This window comes from Chelonoidis abingdonii, chromosome 2, assembly GCF_003597395.2.
Source record: "Chelonoidis abingdonii isolate Lonesome George chromosome 2, CheloAbing_2.0, whole genome shotgun sequence".
Classification (NCBI taxonomy): Eukaryota; Metazoa; Chordata; order Testudines; family Testudinidae; genus Chelonoidis; species Chelonoidis abingdonii.
In genome coordinates this window covers 6,465,136-6,486,896 of record NC_133770.1, presented here as the reverse complement: position 1 = coordinate 6,486,896, position 21,761 = coordinate 6,465,136, and the positions used below count along the sequence as shown (strand labels likewise).

The following is a 21,761-nucleotide window of genomic DNA, read 5'->3' as shown; positions in this document are numbered from 1 at the left end:
TCTCCTCATAGAAGGCAATTAGGTTAGTCAGGCATGACTTGCCCTTGGTGAATCCATGCTGACTGTTCCTGATCACTTTCCTCTCCTCTAAGTGCTTCAGAATTGATTTCTTGAGGACTTGCTCCTTGATTTTTCCAGGGACTGAGGTGAGGCTGACTGGCTTGTAGTTCCCCGGATCCTCCTCCTTCCCTGTTTTTAAAGATGGGCACTACAGTAGCCTTTTTCCAGTCATCCAGGCCACCTCCCCCAATTGCCATGAGTTTTCAAAGATAATGGCCAATGGCTCTGCAATCACATCAGCCAAGTCATTTAGTACCCTCAGATGCAGCGCATCCGGCCCCATGGACTTGCGCTTGTCCAGCTTTTCTAAACAGTCCTGAACCACTTCTTCCTCCACAGAGGGCTGGTCACCTCCTCCCCATGCTGTGCTGCCCAGTGCAGTAGTCTGGGAGCTGACCTTGATTCGCTCACCAGACGGCACTATCCTGATTATTTACGAATACTGGGAAACAAGCCCTTCATTGCGCCATTTTAGCCCAGCTTATGGTTCTGTTGCGTTTTTTGCAGCCACCTGTCTGTCCTTTCCAGCACACTCTGAGTTCCACCAACCATCTGGGATTCCTATCTGAACATGTGCATTTCCTAAAAAAGCAATCATACAATTAATATAGTGAAATTCATTGCAGCCCTGTTGTCTGCTACTTCCCCCCTCTGCCTTCCCTGCAGCTTCTTCCTTGGCAAGCTGCCTTCCACCATCATCTTCTCCAGATGGTCTCCACTTCTGCTTACTGCTCATGTACAACACAACACTAACTTTCATTTCTCAAGCTCCAGGAGAGGAAACATTTCTCTTCGCAACACTGCACTCCCCAGCTATTGGCTTCTATTTCCAGTAATAGCTCCACATTTCAAATGCTCCAGTTGTTTTCCTTCCTTGGAGGTGGTCAATTTCCACAAGTCTGCGGAGCAATAAGTCAGTTCAAGGCACTAGCCAGAGAGGCTTCACCTTTGTTTTCTTGTATTTAAACTGAAAGCAGCAGGGGGAGCTGAAAACAACCCTTGTATTGCTCTGCCCTTATTTCTTATTTCTAGCACATCCTCTTTCTGGTATGCCCTGTGGTGAGACTCCAACAATGCTGGTTATTAGCAATAGTAAGTCACACCACTGGAGGTAGCTGTATAGCTAAGGCCTACAAAACTGCATGCTAGCTGCCTGCAAATGAAAGTCTCTTTCATATCTCAGTCTGCTGGGCATAGACAGCCCTTGGATGAACTACCAGGGAAAAATATACATATATCTGGATTGCAATGTTTGAGAACTAAGTAACTACCAGATTGTAAATGAGCAGTGCATTATATATATATATATACACACACACACGCACACACACATATATATACATACATACACACACATGTTAGTTACTTAGTTCTCAAACGTTGCAATCCTCATCCATTACTTTTGGCCTGAAACCACCAATATTAAAATTACTTGTGGGTGGATAAGGTAGGGCATTAATAAAGCAACAAGGTTTAAGATAAAAAGGACTTTGTTTTACAAAAACGTTAAAGGGGACTAGACTATTTCCTGATAAAGACAACTCCCCTTTCCTCTGCCCCAAAGGCTGACGCTGAATTATTCAAAGAGGACTAGCATCCCAATGCTACACAATGCTAGTGGCAAAGACTCACAAAGAACAAACTGGTAATAGCCCAACTTAAAAGAATATACGTGGACACATAAGACTGCAGAATCTGGGCCCTGCAAGAATATTTGATGGAAGTTAGGGTATAGTCAGTGTCCAAGTATTATCTTCTTATTCCCTTAGCAAGTGACAGATGGCAAAGATACATTTGGCTGCAGTACACTAAGCAAATGCCAGATGGCGACACTACAGAAAAATACATATGGTGGGTGTAGCCAACCGTCAGCAAGAAACCGCCCCCTGCTTTTCTTCCAGCCTCTGGGCCATTGCTGTCCCAGCACTCACCATCTACACCCAAAGAGCTGCCTTTCTATGCTAAGGATTATTGGTAGCATCGAAAGGACTTTGCTCAGATCACAAGGTCTATACCCTCCATTGCAGTATCAATATCCTCAAACGCCTGCAGCATTTTTTGGGAAACCACCAGGTTATGTACCACACCAGCTTCCTGAACTCAAGCATGAACGGCATGGGACAGTACACCTTGCTGGTCAGCAAGAGGGAATGTGGTCTCAGCAGGTACTTCAACCTCCTGCTTCTCCTCTTTATACAATTTAGTGTTACATCTGAGATTGTGTGCCATGCAACACGGGTATCCTTCTCCTCACCTGATCAACAGAGTAAGCCCGATCCTGTCAGATGCTACAGTGACCTGTGGGTTTATCACAGAGGTCGGCAATCTTTCAGAAGTGCTGTGCCGAATCTTCATTTATTCACTCTAATTTAAGGTTTCGCGTGCCAGTCATACATTTTACCATTTTTAGAAGGTCTCTTTCTAGAAGTCTATAATATATAACTAAACTATTGTTGTATGTAAAGTAAATAAGGTTTTTAAAATGTTTAAGATGCTTTATTTAAAATTAAATTAAAATGCAGAGTCCCCCGGACTGGTGGCCAGGACCCAGGCAGTGTGAGTGCCACTGAAAATCAGCTCGAGTGCCGCCTTCGGCACGCATGCCATAGGTTCCCTATCCCTGGTTTATCACCTCCCAGCTGGATTACTGTAATGTCCTAAAACTGGGGGACAGTGAAGGCTGCAAAGCAGCTCCACTTAGTTCAGTGTGCAGCCCTGCATCTTCCAACTAGAGCAGAGTAACAGGAGCAAATCATCCCACAGCTCCATGTTTCTTTGGGCCACTGTTCAGTACCAATATATTTCAGTGTCCTGGTCCCAATCTACAAAGGCCTCAGTGGACAGGCCTCGACTACCTGAGGATATTGTGCTTGTCATCGTGAGTACAGACCGGCACTGTCATGACAAATACAAAATTAATAGAGCCAAGGCAAGGCTATAAGGCTTTTTCAACAGCAGGACCTTATCAATTAACTATACAATCAATTAACTATCCCCTTAAGAGCTAGAGAAGAGCCATCTCTTTGCATTTGCATTCATAGATATATGCAATAAAGCCAAGAGGAACTTAAGTCACCTAGCCTGACCATCTGTCAGTCACAGGACACCGAATTTCATCCAGATACCATAAGAACATAAGAATAGCCCTACTGGGTCAGACCAAAGGTCCATCTAACCCAGTATCCTGTCTTCTGACAATGGACAGTGCCAAGTGCCCCAGAGGAAATGAATAGAACAGGTCGTCATCAAGTGATCCATCCCCTGTGGCTCATTCCCAGCTTCTGGCAAACAGAGGCTAAGGACACCATTCCTGCCCATCCTGACTAATAGACCTTGATGGACCTATCCTCCATGAACTTTTCTAGCTCTTTTTTGAACGCTGTTATGGTCCTGGCTTCACAACATCTTCTGGCAAGGAGTTCCACAGGTTGACTGTGTAGTGTGTGAAGAAATACTTCCTTTTATTTGGTTTTAAACTTGCTGCCTATTAATTTCATTTGGTGACCCCTAGTTCTTGTGTTATGAGAAGCAGTAAACAACACTTCCTCTTCTACTTTCTCTACACCAGTGATGATGTTCTAGACCTGAGTCATATCTGCCCTTAGCAGTCTCTTTTCAAAGCTGAAAAGTCCCAGTCTTATTAATCTCTCCTCATATAGAAGATGTTACATACCTCTCATCATTTTTGTTGCCCTTTTCTGAACCTTTTCCCGTTCCAATATATCTTTTTTGAGATGGGGCGACCACATCTGCACACAGTATTCAAGATGTGGGCGTACCATGGATTTATGTAGAGGCAATATAATATTTTCTGTCCTATTATCTATCCCTTTCTTAATTAGTCCCCTGTATTAAGCCCAATAACTTGTGTATGACTAAAGCAGATCTTCCAGAAAGACATCTAGTCTTGACATGAAGATATAAGGAAATGAAGATTCCATCACTTCTCTTGGTAGTTTGGTCCAGTGGTTAATCATCCTCCCTGTTAAAAATTTGTGCCTAATTTTTAATCTGAATTTGTCTGGTTTAAACTTCCAGCCATCATTTCTTGATATGCCTTTCTCTGTTAGTTTAAAGAGTCCTTTAGTGCCCAGTATTTTCTCCCCACGAAGGTACTCATGCACTGCAGTCAAATCAGCTCTTAGTCTTCTTTTCAATAAACTAAGCAGATACAGCTGTAAATCTCTCACTGTGAAGCTTTTCCTCCAGTCCTCGAATCCTTTTTGTGGTGCTCTTTTCTGCAACCTATTCAATTTTTCAACTTCCATTTTAAAAGGTGGCCACCAGAACCAGATGGAGTACTGCATTACTGATCTCACCAATGCCATACACAGAGGAAAACTCATCTCTCTCCTCCCAGTTTATACATCCAAGGATCAAACTGGCCCCTTTCGCCAATGCAAGGTCACGCTGATTTTCTTATCTACTACGCCCCTAAATCCTTTGAGTCCCTGCTTTTCAGGATGCATTCCAACATTCTGTAGGTATGCCCGACATCCATTGTTCCCGCATGTGTAACTTTGCATTTGGCTGTATTAAAATACATTTTTGTTTCAATGACCCATTTTACCAAGCAATCCAGATTACTCTGTATGACTGCCCTGTCCTCTTCATTTACCACGCCACCGATCTCTGTGTCATCCACAATTTTTTTAATATCAGCAATGATTTTATATTTACGTCCATATCACTGACAACAATATTGAATGGGGTCAGACCTAATATTGGGGGAGGTTTAGGTTGGATATTAGGAAAAACTTTATCACTCAGAGAGTGGTGAAACACTGGAATGGGTTCCCTAGGGAGGTGGTGGAATCTCCTTCCTTAGAGGATTTTAAGGTCAGGCTTGATAAAGCCCTGGCTGGGATGATTTAGTTGGGAATTGGTCCTGCTCTGAGAAGGGGGTTGGACTAGATGACCTCTTGAGGTCCCTTTAAACCCTGATATTCTATGATTCTATGATTGTTGCAGAACCCCACTAGAAACATCCCCATTCGATAATTCCCATTGACAACTACTTTGAGATCTGTAAGTTAGCCAGTTTTTAATCCACTGAATGTGTGCTTCTTTGACATTGTATTGTGCTAATTTTCTAATGAGAATGTTGTACAGTATTAAGCCAAATGCCTTACAAAATTCTAAGTCTGTTCTACCTACAACAGTGATGGGCAACCTGCAGCCCATCAGGGTAATCTGCTGGCAGGCTGCGAGACAGTTTGTTTACATTGACCATCTGCAGGCACAGCTGCCTGCAGCTCCCAGAGGTTGTGGTTCACCATCTCCGGCCAATGGGAGCTGTGGGAAGTGGTGTGCGCCACAGGGACATGTAGATTACCCTAGCAGGGGGCCTCATGTGGCCTGCAGGCCACAAGTTGCCCACCACTGATCTACATACTTCACTTTATCAACCAAGTTTGTAATCTTAAAAAATGGTATCAGGTTTGTTTGACAAGACCTGTTTTCTGTAAAAGTATGATAACTGGCACCAATTATATTCCAATCCTTTGATTCTTTATTGCCTGAATCAGCTTTTCCAATATTTTGCTGGGATCGATGCCAGACAAATCAGACTATAATCACCCAGGTTACCCTGTTTATCCTTTTCGAATACTGGCAAGATAGAAGCATTTTCCGGCCTTCTAGAATTTCCCCAGTATTCCAAGATTTATTAAAATCTAACTTCGGCTGGCCAGTGATCTGCTTCATCTTTGAGGACACTTGGGTGCAAGTTATCTGGTCCTGTAGATTTTAAAATGTTTATCCTTAATACGTGTTGTCCAACATCCTCCTTAGTTAGCTACTAATGTCCTCGACAGTAATTCATTCTCTTGTGTCAAGTATCAGAGGGGTAGCCATGTTAGTCTGGATCTGTAAAAGCAGCAGAGAGTCCTGTGGCACCTTATAGACTAACAGACGTATTGGAGCATGAGCTTTCATGGGTGAATATCCACTTCGTCGGATGCATGTAGTGGGTGATGCTAGTGCAGAACTCTACTTCTTTCCAAATAGATATATTGAACCTTCTTCCTTTTCTGTACCATTCTTAACAATTTTCCCAATTTTAGGATTTTTATGTTCCCAATAAAAACTCATTTTTCTCTTTGGCTCTGCCAGCCACGGATTTACACCTGATGTTTTTAGCTTCCCTTACCGATTTTCTACACTTCATAATTTATAATTTATATTGATTGCTGTCTGCCTCTCCTTTTTCTATTTTTTGTTTCTTCCTTTTTTATTTAATTGCAGCATTTATTTCCCCTCTAAACCCTGTTGGGCTTTTACCCTGAATTGTCCCCTTTCTTAACTACAGAATTGTGGCTTTTCTGCCCTCTAAAACTACCAATTTTCATTCACAATTTTCTGTCTAAATATTTCCTCCCACTCAATTCCACTCAGAAGTTTCTTCATCTTTAAGAAATTAGCCTTTTTGAAGCACCAGGTATATATATTACTGGTTAGAACCATCCTGTTCGCCCATCCTAACTGCAGTCTGGTCATAATCACTGGCTCCTAGACAACCAACTACTTCCTTTCCGACAGTGTCTTCAGAATGGGCCAGATGGCACCTCCTCTGTCTCCCACGAATCAATATGAACTTCCTTTCCTCGGAGTCTCAGTGGAATGGTGGAGAACACAAATCCCCCAGGTCAAATTTTGCTTACACGGTTCTGCTAGTGACCAGACACCAATTTGAAGGCTGCAGTATCTAGGTAAATACACAGACATGAGTATTATCCAGGTGCATAGAGTAATTTGTCCAGCAGAAATCAATGTAGATTTCCCCATTTTGATAGTGTTCTTGGCTTAAGGCTAACAGCAGCTGGTTGGACACAGATACACACACATTCAAAAAGCTGTTTCAGTGAGGAGTTAGGAACATAAGATACAACTTTGTGTCTTAATGTTAATAAGCAGAAAGGAAGATCATAAGCAAAAAATAATACAACAACTCACAAGCAGTGGAGGAAGAAAGCAGAGCTACAGTACATGGGGATGCTGAACATTTTTTGTTTTTAACAAATGAAGGAAATTAAATGCTCCAAAACTTCATTAACACGGAGTTAAGGTTGCCCAGTGGTGCCTCGTGCTGTTCCCAAAAGTGAAGCATGCCTAACTTCAAATCTCCAAAGAGTTAATTGACAAGCCAGCTCCTCAGTGCAATCTTAACCCTGCCCCCACCCCAGCCCCCACCCCCGGAGCTGGGAATGGTTCAGCAAGGGTGGTGCAAATATTAAACCACCAAGAAAAGTGGCAGGTTCTCCATTTCTTGTCATCTTCAAATCAAGACTGGATGCTTTATTGGAAGATGCTCTAGTCAGTCAATCACAAGTTATTAGGCTCAATACAGGAGTAACTAGATGAAATTCTCTGGTCTGTGGTATACAAGAGGTCAAACTACATGATCTAGTGGTACCTTCTAGTATTAAAATATGTGAATCTATAGTAAGTAGCTATGAGGAAGAACTAAGAGAATGTGCCATTGTTGGTATTCCACAGATCTGAATTTCAGCACTTCTCTGCATGCATTCCAGCTGCGTTAGCTGGAGCTGTACTGAATAGTAGAGGGATTTGTTGTAACAGCTTGGCAGAGCTGTCTCTATGATATGAGAAGAGGGGCACGTTTACCTTGAGAGAGCAAATATGCCTCATTTCGGGGCTGAATTTTGTAGGCCGTGTCACTAGATGTGCATGAAGGGGTGTCTTCTTGCCATGGGAACTGTCAGCATTCTGGGGGCACAGTGAGGGGTAAGGAAGGCAGTGTCAGAAGAAATCCTCTGGCCAAGGTTGAAGATTTGCTAACAATTAGCAGGACTGGGGTGGTTTGTATGGAGTAGGTCAGAGGTGTAGGTACTGTAGCTCCTGTTTGCTACACCTGACCTAACCCCAAGTTTTGCCTTAGCAAAGAGAAGGTGTTAACAGTTAGACTGTGTCCTGCAGTGCTTATATGCTCTGTTCCTGGAGTGTTCTGTAGCATCTGTGAGGGACGAGTGTTACTCTGTGTGTTATTGGCATGGGGGGCTTCACTTAAGAGAAGGTAGAGGAAAGGTTGTATTGGGTGGGAGGGAGGCATAGCACAGTGGTTTGAGCATTGGCCTGCTAAACCCAGGGTTGTGAGTTCAATCCTTGAGGGGGTCACCTAGGGATCTGGGGCAAAAATTGGTCCTGCTAGTGAAGGCAGGGGGCTGGACTCAATGACCTTTCAAGGTCCCTTCCAGTTCTAGGAGATTGGTATATCTCCAATTATAAAATGAATATAAAATAGAAGCAGGTGGCATGTATCCTAACTTTGTATTGCCTGGTTCTCAGAAACATAGTCAGTCTCCACATTCTGGAAGGGCATGAGGCACCACTAGGTAACCTTAATTCTGCATTAACAAAAGTTTTGGGACATTTAATTCTCTTAGTACCACAAATGGAAAACGCAAGAGGATCATTAAGTGCCATCCACATTACAACACCATTGGGTAGTTGAGTTTCCATTGGCGACCTGTGAATTTTTACACAAATACCAAAAGATCAAGCAATTTTAATTCCCTGACAGGGTGGTTAATACGAATAAAAGCAAGTAGTAAAAAAGCTTCATTTTAATATTTACAGAGGAGAGGCAGAAAAACATAAAAATTCATAACTACATATTCAGGTCTTAAAGATCCATTGATACTTTGTGACAAACCACTATTTAGAAACAATTTTCTTATACCCTCCCTGTTTATCAAAGTATAAAAACATGACTGTTTTCAAGAACCTCTCTGTTCCTCGTGCTTATTCCTTATTGAAGTCACAAAAACCTGTTCAATCACAGTCGGTTGCTATGGAAATGATTAAATCACAGACAAAACATTGTGACTTCACATGAGGAACAATCAGAAGGTGTGGAATAGGCTCCGAAAACTAAATATCCTGCTTTCACATCAATGCCTCTACAAATCCTAAGCAAATAACTACAGACACCAATTCTTCCATGTCCTACCTAATCAACACGAACACGTTTCTCATACATGTATAAAGAAATACAATTTTCATCACAATAACCTTAAATTCATGAAATGGTGGGTTTGCTATTCTAAATATACTTGTATTATCCAAACGTCAGTGCCTAAGTATTTTCTTTCAACAACTACTGTTAAATGTGAAGTATCCGTGGATGTATTTTGCAATTGACAGCACAGTTGCTATCACAACTGAAATTAATGGCACAGAAGTTCCGCAGAAACCAAAGCTATACACAGAGATTAATAGTTTTATTTACCAGCTATAGCTGCAGAATCCAGGGTGCAGTCACATGAACTTGCAATGAGATTTAACTATATGAAAAATACGAAGGGGGCAGAAACAAGCCACTTTTGAGCCGGAAGGAGATAAACAAAAACGAAGATTTTAAATCAGGGTTTGTCTATTGTTTTTAAATAGCTTAGTGAACCAATGCTCCAAAAACATTACCCTTTACCACCAAGAAAGTGTGGCATTATCTAGGCCAAACCAAAGTTATAAGGGGGTGGAAGGTGTAAAAATAGCACATAACAATGGCTCAACCTTATCTATTCAGAGGCGATAATCTCTCTGTAATAGTTCAAGACTTTGGTACAATGGGTTAGCCAAGAACCAATCCACAATTTTAATTCCAAACTTGCTCTGTCACCTTAAGTAAAGTCCTTAATGATCCCTTGATAGGTTGTTATTGTTTTAAGTACTTAAAATTCTTTTTCAAAACGTTTTTCCAAACGCCAAACCTCCAGATCCAGTCATTACGGAACCACTAGAGTTCCTGAGTGTGTGGGATGCTACTCTAACAATTCCCTTTCCCAGTAAGTGATTTGTATAGATTTTACTTGTATTGATCAATGCTACTGCATTACTCTGTGGCATTAGAAGTTGGCACTTTCTTCAAATGTGTTGAGAGGGAACTGCTATTAACAGAATCTCTTTGGCAGGTGTTTTTAGTATTCTCTTTTCTTATTACTGCAAGAAGTGTTCCCATGAGGTTTTTCAACACCTTCAGAGGGGATCATGATCCCATAATGAAACAGCTTTGTTTAAGTCAACACAGAATGCTGCTGAGAAATGTGATGCACCCTTCACTGCAGGAGCCAGTAGGGAGCTTTGTCTTTGCTGTTGGGAAAATGCTCTCACATGAACATGGTCACAGCTGCCAATTTGCAAGAGCATCAAAAAGCAAATGTGAACTAATGCTGTACCTCTGTAATATTTCAGAGGTAAACTGGTGTTTGTCTTGCATCTGAGTCTAGATACTTTCCCCGAGGAAATCCCCTCTATTATGGCTAATGCCTTAAATGAAACAAGCCCTCATAAGGGACTACCTATCTCAGTGGTTTGAGCACTGGCCTACTAACCCCAGGGTTGTGAGTTCAATCCTGAAAGGGGCCATTTGGGGATTGGTCCTGCTTTGAGCATGGGGGTTGGACTAGATGACCTCCTGAAGTCCCTTCCAACCCTAATAATCTGTGATTCTTGACATCTGCAGATAGCAGAAAACCATCCCACATCCCATGAATTAACCTAGATGGAATAGTAGAATCTGGCAGGTACAATCATCTCACAATGATTTATTCAATTAAGAATGTGCATCAGCTCTCTTAAAATGTGTATCAGTTCCTGAAATACATTCATTCTAGCATAGGATTCAAAACTACATAGCAATGTGTTCCCACCTGTGAGTGGGCCTGACCTTCCATCCAATGGAACAGACACTGTGGGAGGACAAAACAAAAGTAACTTCTTATATAGACAGTGAAGACTTATCTTCTGAGTTTGACAAACCAATAGCTTGCAAGATGCATTCCTTCCAACATATGGTAACCAATTTACAGTACATCATGTGCTACGATAATCTCTGCATTGTTCAACGCAATTTATAAAACCAAGAAATAATCCTCAGTGCTGTATTTTAAAGAACTGGGAAACAATTTGCTTGATGTGGTCCCAGATCACTTTCTACTATACAGACTGCACACTTCCGTTCCATCACCCAGAGCAGAAACTCTCCCCTGTGTTTCACACTGAGCAAACAAACAAGAAACTCTTAGCTGTCAAAAACCCCAGAGCAAATTTTATTAAACCCGAGACCATTTTTAAATGATCTTGGATAATGAGAACTGTTCTTTTTCCTAGGGTTGGGGGAAAAGACCAGTTGACTTGTTCAGTTTTTAGAAACATTTCAGCTAGACTGGTACCTTTGCTATCTTAGGGCAAAAACAAAAAGAAATGCCACACATGGCCGGTTTCACTTCTCTGTCAACAACAAAAAAAAAACAAAAAAAACAGGGAGGTTTGTTTTTACATGCAAGGACCTGATAAGAGATAAAAATTTTAGCTAGAACCAAGCAGAAACTTCTCTTGGCAGATGAACTTTCCCCATCCCTGCCCCTATATTTACAAAACAGGTTGGTCTCAAACTATACAGGGAGAATTTCACAGCTTTGCACACAGTAATTAAGCATTCCCACTTGGGTGCAAGACAGATCTAATTCTGCATTTTTGGAGCTGATGATTAACCTATTTTCTGGAGTTTCTTTTTCCCTTCATGAATTAAACAAAAAACCCTGCTGAAAGGCAGTGCCAGTCAACCATGCAAGAACATGAGCCTACTTCCCCAGCTCCGCAGCCATGGGTTTTTCTTTTTCTTAAAAAGCTCGTGTGCATTCAACTTGTTCTTCCAGGCAGAACATTTCTGGAGAAACCTGTTTGTTCACAAAGAGAGTTAAGATTTTCTCATCTTGTCATTATCTATAAAGGACGATGAGCTCTGAAGCAATACAGGAACTAAACAAACTGGAAAGCCTAAAGTGAGAATCATCTAGCAGTTATCTAGCTAAATGGATCTCAAAACACTTTACCAACTGAATGCTTAGGCTTTGTCTACACTAGCACATTTGTCGGTCGGGGTGTGAAAAAAATCACACCCTTGACTAAGTTTCACCAACAAAAGTGCTGGTGTGGACAGTGCTATTCTGACAGGAGAGCTCTCTCCTACAGGCAAGAAGTGTCTACATGGAAGACCTTACAGCAACACAGCTATAGCGGTACAGTTTTGCCACTGCATAGTCTGTAGTATAGACATAGACTTAGTGAATGGGATAGGAAATAGCGAAATATTGTCATATAAATCATCATCCCATCATACAAATCAATGGGATAAACTCATCTTGGGCTCAGAGGTCTGCAATCATAACTCATCTTTGCACATGGATGTCTGTTCACCTAGCACTCCTATGCCAGTAGTAATAGGATTGCTCAGTGCCCCGTATGTGAAATAGGGATAGTACATATCTTTCTAACAGAAATGTTGGGAGACTAAATGAACATCATGCCTGAAAAGCAAGTCAAGTGCCTGGACAGAAGGCGTGACATTTATCCAATGTGTTTAGAAAGATTAAATCGTTCTAGTAATTGGATGTTATTGAAGAACAATGTTTTAATTATAAAGTGTCTCAGCACATCTCTTGAGTGTTAAGTGACTTGCCCAAAGCCACTGTGCAAGTCAGCAATAGGGTAGGAAACACAGCTGTTTGGAAAATAGAGTTCCCCGTCCTAGCAGAAAATTTCTACTTTTCGGCAAAAATGAAAAACCAAAATAGTGAAACTCGGAAATACTGCCGCAGGGCCTCATGATCTCATTCTCCTTTATAGGACAGCTCACCATGGGAGTGGAAGCCTAGCTAACAGAGGAGAATGTGGAAATGAGGGAACAGAACACCTCCTCCCACCTAACTCAAATGTATTTAGAATTTTGGTTGAAAATTTCATTTTGCAGGGTTCAATTTTTCAGTGAAAAAAAAAATCAGAAGACTTCCAGAGAAAGCAGAAGCTTTTTATGAAACATTCCATTTAGTCACAAGCCCAACTTTCTGTCAAAAAATAGTAACAATGGAAAATCTTCTGTCAACCCCAGCAGTGATTAAAACTTGAGGTCAGCATAGTGTAACAGGCAGGGCAAAGGAGTCCAGAGACCTGGGTTCTATTCCTTGCTCTGAGACTTCGGACAAGTTGCTTTCTGTGCTTCAGTTTACACACCTACGAAACATAAGGATGATACTTACTCACTTTTGCAAAGTGCTTTGAGATTTACTGCTGAAAGCCGCTACATAAGCAGAATGCATTAGTATTAAATGAAAAGAGCTACATAGAAATACAAAATTGCACAATTTGGGTTGAAGAGCAGTTCAAAGTTCACAGTTACAAAGCTGCTTATCATTTGTAAAAAAAAAAAAAAAACACCTGCCAAAAATGAGAACTCTCCTAAATTTGGATGTGATTCTCTAAAGATCTTAACATCCTTAACAGATGATCAAATATTCAAACACCACATGATAGCATTACAATGCCAGCTACATTTCGGTAGTGACTGGTGGCAACAGCACCCAGCAACACCACACAAGTTTAAGGACAAAAATGAATAATGCGATGAACAAATGTATGGCAAAATCAGGGAGGCAGAGTATAATTATACAACACAGAATTTGGCCCACATACTGAAATTAGCACTCCTCGTCTTGCAAAGAGAGCGTCATGGGATCTGCAAAGACCACAAGAGGTCAGCAAGAACATTAGGCTTTTCATCTCATCGGCAAGACCAGCCCCCACAAACCCAGCATTCCCCGATATGCTAGGGCACTGCTACAATACTTCTACGGGAAGTGTGTCCTCTGTGAATGCCCAAAGCCATTGCTTACAACATTTGGGTTTTTTCTAGGTCTCCTAATCAAGTACAGATCAATGCTACCTTATCTTATGAAGCTGGATGAGATCACACTGTGAAGGGATCTGACTGCAGAAACCAAGGTTTGGGTGAAGTCTCTACAGTTCTGACCCTACTAAGCATAATTCCTAAGAACAGGGGACAATTTCCACATATAAGTCTTGAGGAGGGAAGGTGTGAACATAGCTTTGTTCTGAACGACGCTGAAGTAGCGTATGTTCCATTTGAAAAGAAATAATTAGGTAATAAGATAGGGCTAATACAGAAAAAAATATCTCTTTAGCCAAAACTCCTGGACCAGCCAGAGAAATTACAATAGGAAGGCATGTGGAAAGGATTTATAGCTGTATTTTTACAAATGTTAAAACAGATGGGAAAGGAATCTAAATGTGAATTTTAGGAGAAAGAACTGGTAAACAGTATGTGTGTATTCTCAAAAGGAAGTGGCAGTAGATTTGACTGATATTTCTCCATAAGGCATCCATTGCAACTGTAACACAGATTTAAAAGAAGCTTTTAAAAAAGACCACTATTTTACAGTATCTGACATATTAACCAAGAATCCAAATTCCATCCAGAATAAGACTATCACTAGTTATTTTAAATTCTGGAATATTTAAGTTTTGCATAAAAGAACAATTATGCCATCTACCTACTGCTGTCTTTTGGAGAGGCTAGAACATCTGGTTAAAGATTCAATTACTTTTGTGCAATTCTTGTTAGTTGGTAGCTAGGCACAGAATTGCCTGATTCAGAAGGAGAACATTTCCTCTGTTGAACATGGCAGAGGGGAATTGCTGGCACAAGAACCAATCTCTGCAACAAAGCCCGTTGCCAATTCTGTCCGCATATCTATTCTAGGGACACCATCATAGGACCTAACTACATCAGCCACACCATCAGGGGCTCGTTCACCTGCACATCTACCAATGTGATATATGCCATCATGTGCCAGCAATGCATCTCTGCCACGTACACTGGACAAACCGGACAATCTCTACACAAAAGAATAAATGGACACAAATCAGACATCAAAAATTGTAACATTCAAAAACCAGTAGGAGAGCACTTCAATCTCCCTGGACGCTCAATAGCAGACTTAAAAGTGGCCATTCTTCAACACAAACACATCAAAAACAGACTTCAACAAGAAACTGCAGAACTGGAATTAATTTGCAAACTTGACACCATCAAATTAGGCCTGAATAAAGACTGGGAGTGGATGGATCACTACAAAAAAATTATTTTCCCTCTGTTGTACTCACACCTTCTTGTCAACTGTTGGAATGGGCCACATCCATCCTAACTGAATTGGCCTCATTAGCACTGACCCCCCCACTCAGTAAGGCAACTCCCATCTTTTCAAGTGCTGTGTATTTATACCTGCCTCTGTATTTTCCACTCTATGCATCTGATGAAGTGGGGCTGTAGCCCACAAAAGCTTATGCTCAAATAAATGTGTTAGTCTCTAAGGTGCTACAAGGACTCCTCGTTGTTTTTGCTGATACAGACTAATACAGCTGCCCCTCTGAAACCTCTCACCAAGTAGTGCACTTCTATTCATCTGGCTCCATTTCCTAGAACTTGCCCTGCATGCCTGTGCAGCCACAACCACTGGAGTGCGGTCTCGTGCAGTGGGTCCCAATCTGCGGTTGCACCCCTGGGGGTACACAGAGCTCTTTCAGGGGGTACATCAACTCATCTAGATATTTGCCTAATTTTACTACAGGCTACATAAAAAGCACTAGCAAAGACAGTACAAACTAAAATTTCATATGACTTGTTTATATTGCTCTATATACTGTACATGGACATGTAAATACAATATTTATATTCCAATTGATTCATCTGATAATTATATGGTAAAAATGAGAACGTAAATACATTTTCAATTTCCTGGGACACTTTTGTATCTTTAGGTCTGATTTTGTAAGCTAGTCATTTTTAAGTGATGTGAAATTTGGGAGTACGCAAGACAAATCAGACTCCTGAAAGGGTTACAGTAGTCAGGAGAGGTTGAGAGCCACTGCTCTAGTGGTTACTCCAAGGGACTTGGAATTAGGGGTCCTAGGTTCTACCTCCAATTCTGCCACTGATATAGCACGACCTTAGAGAGACCAAAGAACTTGCCTATGCCTCAGTTTACCAGTCTATAAATGGGACTGCTACTTACTTACATCACAGGGAAGTCATGAAATTTAGTATTCACAAAGCAGTTTGAAAGCCTTAGGTCAAAGGTGCTACAGATATGCAAAATATGATTTACTTAGAATAGACTTTTTTTACTTTTTATGTTAGCTCTTTTGTCAGGTTGTGTTCTGTTTGAACTCTTGGAATAAAGACATTTGCTTAACTGTCAAATAAATGCTTTGGCAGACATGCCCAGTCTTGAAAGGATTAACTGCTACAAACACTCCACCTGCAAATGGCATTATCTAAATTGACTAGCGAGATAGAACAGCTAAGTAACATTTCTTCGTGGTTTAGATGACTAACAATTTGTCACTGCAAACTGTCTTGTACATTGCCGGTGAAACAATTTTGTGTGCAGGTTTCCATATCTAAATACTTGAGCTTTGCAGTGATAGCATATTATTTTCTTGATGAGCCCTAAATAGAAAGAGCCTTGGCTAGCTGTGAAGTGTACATTTTTGTCTCCTTGTAATGTAACTTTACTATGCTGTGTTGTTACCACAGCAACTATTTTCTCAGCCACTTTGTTCTCCGCTTTCGAGAACACAAGCTGCTGCTACACTCTATCTTCTAAAATAAAATGAAGAGGGGAAAAAAGCACATTTGAAGAAGGCATGCTGCCAGTCTCCATGCTATGCATCACTCTTCAGTGTGGAGAGATCCCCAGGTTAGAGCTTAGGTTGGTTTAGTTAGAGTTTTCCACTGCTACAGACGTGCTGTCTGTTTAGAGCTGCAGTGAAAGTGTGACGTAGTACATAAAGGGGCTAGAGAAAGAGAACTCAGCTGGGAACCTGTCACAGCACATGGACAGCTCCTAGTTCCCTTTGCTGGTTGATATTTTCTGGCCAAAAACAAGATACCCCATGATGTTAGCTAGCCTCATCTTCCTACCATGTGTGCACTTTGCATTCTTCCACTACTAGCAGTCAGTGCTGGGAATTTGGTTCTGCTCTATTCAGGATGTAACACCACACCCATCGCCATGGTGTGAGTAGCGGTTAAAGAGCATACACGTTCCTGCTACTCTCGCCTCACCTTGATGTCACAACCTGTCTGTAATACCGGTGGCAGCTGCTTTTGGACTGGAGCTGGGAGACTTCCCTGCTCAGCAAACCAACTTCATCTACCCTGAACAGGTTCAGAGCATGGGGTTTATTTACTGTACACAATTTGGAAAAAGTCCCACTCTAGTATTCAGCTGGCTCTGTAATTGCAGTTTAACGCTGCTCCCAGAGGGTTGGACGGGAGCAATGTTGGTGCACAAATAAGAAAAAGCTATATTTGGAATATCCCTGCACAAGAAGTGTCTATTTATAATGCACTATCCTGTTGTGTCGGTAATACGTAGCATTTACACAGCATTCCATACAACTATAGCCTCAATAACCATGAACTGCAGCTACCGATCTCCATTTTACAGGTGGGGACACTGGAGTTGGGCAGTTTGATTATGGCCATGCAGCAAGCCAGAGCTGGAATTTGAACCCACATATTCCCAACTCACATGCATAGTTCACTAGATCATGTCTCTTAAGACTTACAATATTATGCTTCTACACTGCTACCTCGATATAATGCGACACAATATAACACGAATTTGGATATAACGCGGTAAAGCAGCGCTCCAGGGGGGCGGGGTTGTGCACTCTGGTGGATCAAAGCAAGTTCAATATAACATGGTTTCACCTATAATGCGGTAAGATTTTTTGGCTCCCAAGGACAGCGTTATATCAAGGTAGATGTGTATATGCAGATTTTATATACTCTCACTCACACTAACTCAGAAACTGAATCAGATGCTGGAGACGGACGGACTCTAATAAGTTATCTAGTCCTTTGGCCTGCCCGTGCAGAATTCTTCCCTTTTGCAATATTTGCTACTGTCACGGTACGTTTAAAACTAGACTGGACGAATAACGGCACTTCCACCATTCTCTTGGAATAGTATTCCACAGCCGCTGGAGATGCGATTAGATACCAAAGCAATGAGTCTCTTATAAATACTTAAAATAGTGCATCGTACGGAAGATTTTTTTTCACTGATATTAAGCACCCCTTTTCCCCCTTTCTCCTAGTTGTCGATACTCCTGTCACCTTAATTCCTTAAGCCCACCTCTAGTCTGCTGTAACTGAGTACATCCTCTGTGCATGTGAGAGGACCATAGAAGTGACACATTACTGGAGAGGAATCCTTAGCCTGTGCCCTTTGACAGAGAATCCCCAAAGGGCTGGGGCCAAACACGCTTATTTCCCTATCTTCTCTTAGAGGCTTTGACAGTTGTTTCATCTCAGACAGCAAGCATGAAATTCCCAGACAGCCCCAACCCACTCAGAGTTTAGTAAAACAAGATTTATTTAATAAGAGAAAAACTTATTAGAAGGAAGGAAGGTCTTGTGGCTAAGGCACTAATTGGGACTCAAAAGGTCCAAGTTTTATTACCAGCTCTGCCATAGACTTCTTGTGTGACTTTCCTGTGTGTCTCAATTCCCCATCTGTACAACAGGGTAATGCCTCACAGAGGAGTTGCAAGAATAAATCTATTAGTGCCCATGACGCAAAATAGGAACGAACACAATGGTAGATAAAACAAAAGAACCAGCATACAAATCTCATTTTAACTGCTGCAAAAGCTGATCTAGACAGGTACCTTTTGTGTAACAGTGAATAAACAAAATTTTATACTTCCAGAGAATGTAACCTCCTATTCCAGCTTGCCCCTTCTGCTATGACCCTTTGCAAAGCGATATATCTCAGACCCAGCCTGTAACGTCAGGCATCTCATGTCATGCTCATGGCGTCTCTCTGTGATCACTCCATTACACCTCTTTGTTATATTGCTTGGCCCGTCCATGATATCCCTCACATGGCTCTATCCAAGGAGGGTAATTCTTTTATGAAACATCCACTGCAAGTTTCCTAAATCCATTCAGATGGTATTTACCACTTAGGATAATCAATTTTGGTTCCCAATTTTCTGTACCACTTTCACAGCCGAAGGAGGCATCTGAAAGTTCACACACACATACACCCCTACCTTCCAGCCACTGAATATCTGTGTTTCAGATTATTTTTCTGTGGGTGTAAACACATAACCTTTGAAACATTCACGCTGTGTGCGAGACATTTCGAATAGCAGAATGATATGCATTGGCTGTATTTAGGGAACTAAGATTTTAAAGGAAACAAATGTCAAGCCCCATTAAAAAGAGATAGTGGGCTGTCAAATGGAACCTAACCAGATCTGAAGCCAAACACATTTTCAAGTTTCAGAGAAGGTGTTAGAAAAAGAGAGTCAAACAAGTGTGTGGGCGGGAGGGGCTCAGCTCACGTTTTAACCACATTATTCTCTAACAGTCAGCAAGCTATTCAATTCAAGTGAGTCAACTTCATGCGATTAACAGCAAGGGCTCAAAACCATGTTGATGCTGCCCCCAGATTCACTACTCACTTCCTTCAAAAAACAAGGTAGTTTAAAGTCCAGTGCAAAAAAGGTGCCCTGATTCTCCCACACTGGGCTATTTAAACAAACTGAACAAAAATTTCTGATGGGCCGGAAGCAGGTGACATCAGAAGTTTCATTTGAAGCAAAGGGATAGAGGATGTGTACCATAGGAGAGCTGTCACACTCAGGTTTAGTATTCATTTCATAACTTGTCTGCCTTTGCATTACCCTCTGGATCTTGTGTCCATTCACTGCGAGCATACGACCAGATGAAAAGATGCCTCATGTCAGTCATCTATTTCCATGGACCCCACTCAAAAGCTCCAGCAGAAAAAGTCAGAACGCACAGCTGGGACCACTGAGCAGCAGATTAAAGGAGCCAAGGTTTTAGTGCAGCACAGTTTGTGTTGAAAAGGAGCAGTTAATCTTTTTTATGAGTATATCTGGAAAAAAGGAAAAACGATGTCAAAACTCTGCCCATTACCATGGCAATGCAAAAATACATCAAGATAATGAGTATCATGAAAATCCGATCCCATAAACTTATTGGCAGTTTCTCATGTGAAAATTAATCCTCATTTACAAAATAAATATGGGATATCACCGGGTTTTATTATATTACAATGTTTTTACACTGGGGAAAGGGAAGATATCCAAGTGAGTTTGTAGCAGTTTTCAAAGATTTGCCTCTAAATGCCAGTGTGTTAGACTGCTTTGCTGCTTTTATTCAAAACTGGAACGCAGCATCTTATGGAAACTGCGAAAAGCATCAACACAGGAAAAAGTGTTAGTCACGTTTAGTTTGCCATTAGCATCTATTTGTAGCAACCTAGTTCCGTTAAATACTCACCTCAACCAACAACAAAGCTGCTTTAAAAATTAAAAAGCAAAGAGCGTGAAAACACCTAGATAGCAAGAAATAGAAATGAAATGTGGTCACATGCTGCCATACAGAAGGAAGGAGACTGCCACCTTGGAGGTGTGTGGACTTGTAGTCTAAAGGTAGAACTAGAAGCCAGGAAATTCTGAGTTCACCATTCACTTGTCATGTGACCACAGGCAGGTGCCCACCTCTCAGCTTCAGTTTACCCATCAGCAGGAAAGGAGGATGTGAACCAGCCTCTATTTGGTTTTCCTAAGCTCTATACCAATGGTTCTCAACCAGAGGTATGCGGACTCCTGGGGTTATGCAGAGATCTTCCAGGGGGCACATCAACTCATTCAGATATTTGCCTCGTTTACAACATGCTACATAAAAAGCACTAGAGAAGTCAGTACAAGCTAAAATTTCATGCAATGACTTGTTTAAATATTGCTCTATATACACTGAAATGTAAGTACAGTATTTATATTCCAATTGATTTATTTCATAATTATGTTGTAAAAATGAGAAAATAAGCAATTTCTCAGGAACAGTGTGCTGTGACACTTTTGTATTTTTTTTGTCTGATTGTGTTAGCAAGTAGTTTTTAAGTAAGGTGAAACTTCAGGGTACGCAAGACAAATCAGACTCCTGAAAGGGGCACAATAGTCTGGAAAGGTGGAGAGCCACTGCTCTACACCACATCTGTCTCTCAAAGGAAGTGATGGAAGCCCCACAATTCCTCGGTCTAGTTTGACTATGTCTTCCTATGTCAAAAACACAACATACAAGCTAGATATGATTCAAAGACAAAGAAACAAGTACACAAAAATAAAAAACAACCACTTGTCTGAAATTTTACCTACTTTTGTTAAAGTAATTATTATTAATTGATAGACCACTGGAAAATATCCCCCATTTATTTCCTTTGTGCATTTAGGAGCACTGTGTCTAGTCATTTTCACTGTTTCCCCTGTATAGTCATTTTTCCGTTTGTGTGAGTCTTTCAGACTGCAATGGCAGAGAGTAACTCATTTTAGAAAATTGAAAACAAAAATTAAAAAACCACAAAGACTGGATGGGGAAACAGCACAAGTGCAGAACCTAAGACTGGTTTTAGCTTTGTCTGAAACCGATCAGCTTACAGGTTAACAGCCTCCCTCTAAAACAGATCTACTACTTTTGTGCTTAGCATTCGTGCTGCACTGCACATGCCTTGTATCTGTATATTTGTATGGAGAGATTGATCTCTGCACTAATAAAGCTTTTTCTCCCTATTCCAACCCCCCTGTCATCCAAATCTTTTAGAAGGAACCAACTAATAGTACGCAGATGCAAATACTCAGTAATTCACCACACAGTGAGGCCTCACAATTTTCAGTGCTTGATTTTAAAGCTCAAATTTTGTTAAATAACCATCCTCCCTCTCTCAAGTAGTCTGAATTAACAATATGGTAGCAGCTTCCTCCTCTAGCAAGAGCAAGCC

General features: G+C 41.2%; 1 protein-coding gene across 7 annotated transcripts in view; it reads right to left on the bottom strand.

Annotated features, from left to right (window-relative positions):
• Nucleotides 1–19,689, bottom strand: part of CCDC12 (coiled-coil domain containing 12) — a 63,326-nt gene extending 43,637 nt beyond the window's left edge. For 3 of the 7 annotated variants that reach the window (XM_075062150.1, XM_075062151.1, XM_075062152.1), the window contains exons 1-2: nucleotides 19,642–19,689; nucleotides 13,030–13,092 (exon numbers count right to left, since the gene is read on the bottom strand). In XM_075062150.1, coding sequence (XP_074918251.1) covers nucleotides 13,030–13,092; nucleotides 19,642–19,674 — 96 coding nt within the window. In that variant the 5' untranslated portion in view covers nucleotides 19,675–19,689. Of the gene's footprint in view, nucleotides 1–814; nucleotides 940–5,649; nucleotides 5,728–11,252; nucleotides 11,310–13,029; nucleotides 13,093–19,641 lie in introns of those variants that run through there. The other 4 variants (XM_032770647.2, XM_032770643.2, XM_032770646.2 and 1 more) reach the window with 4 other exon arrangements.
• Nucleotides 19,690–21,761: the final 2,072 nt, after the last annotated feature.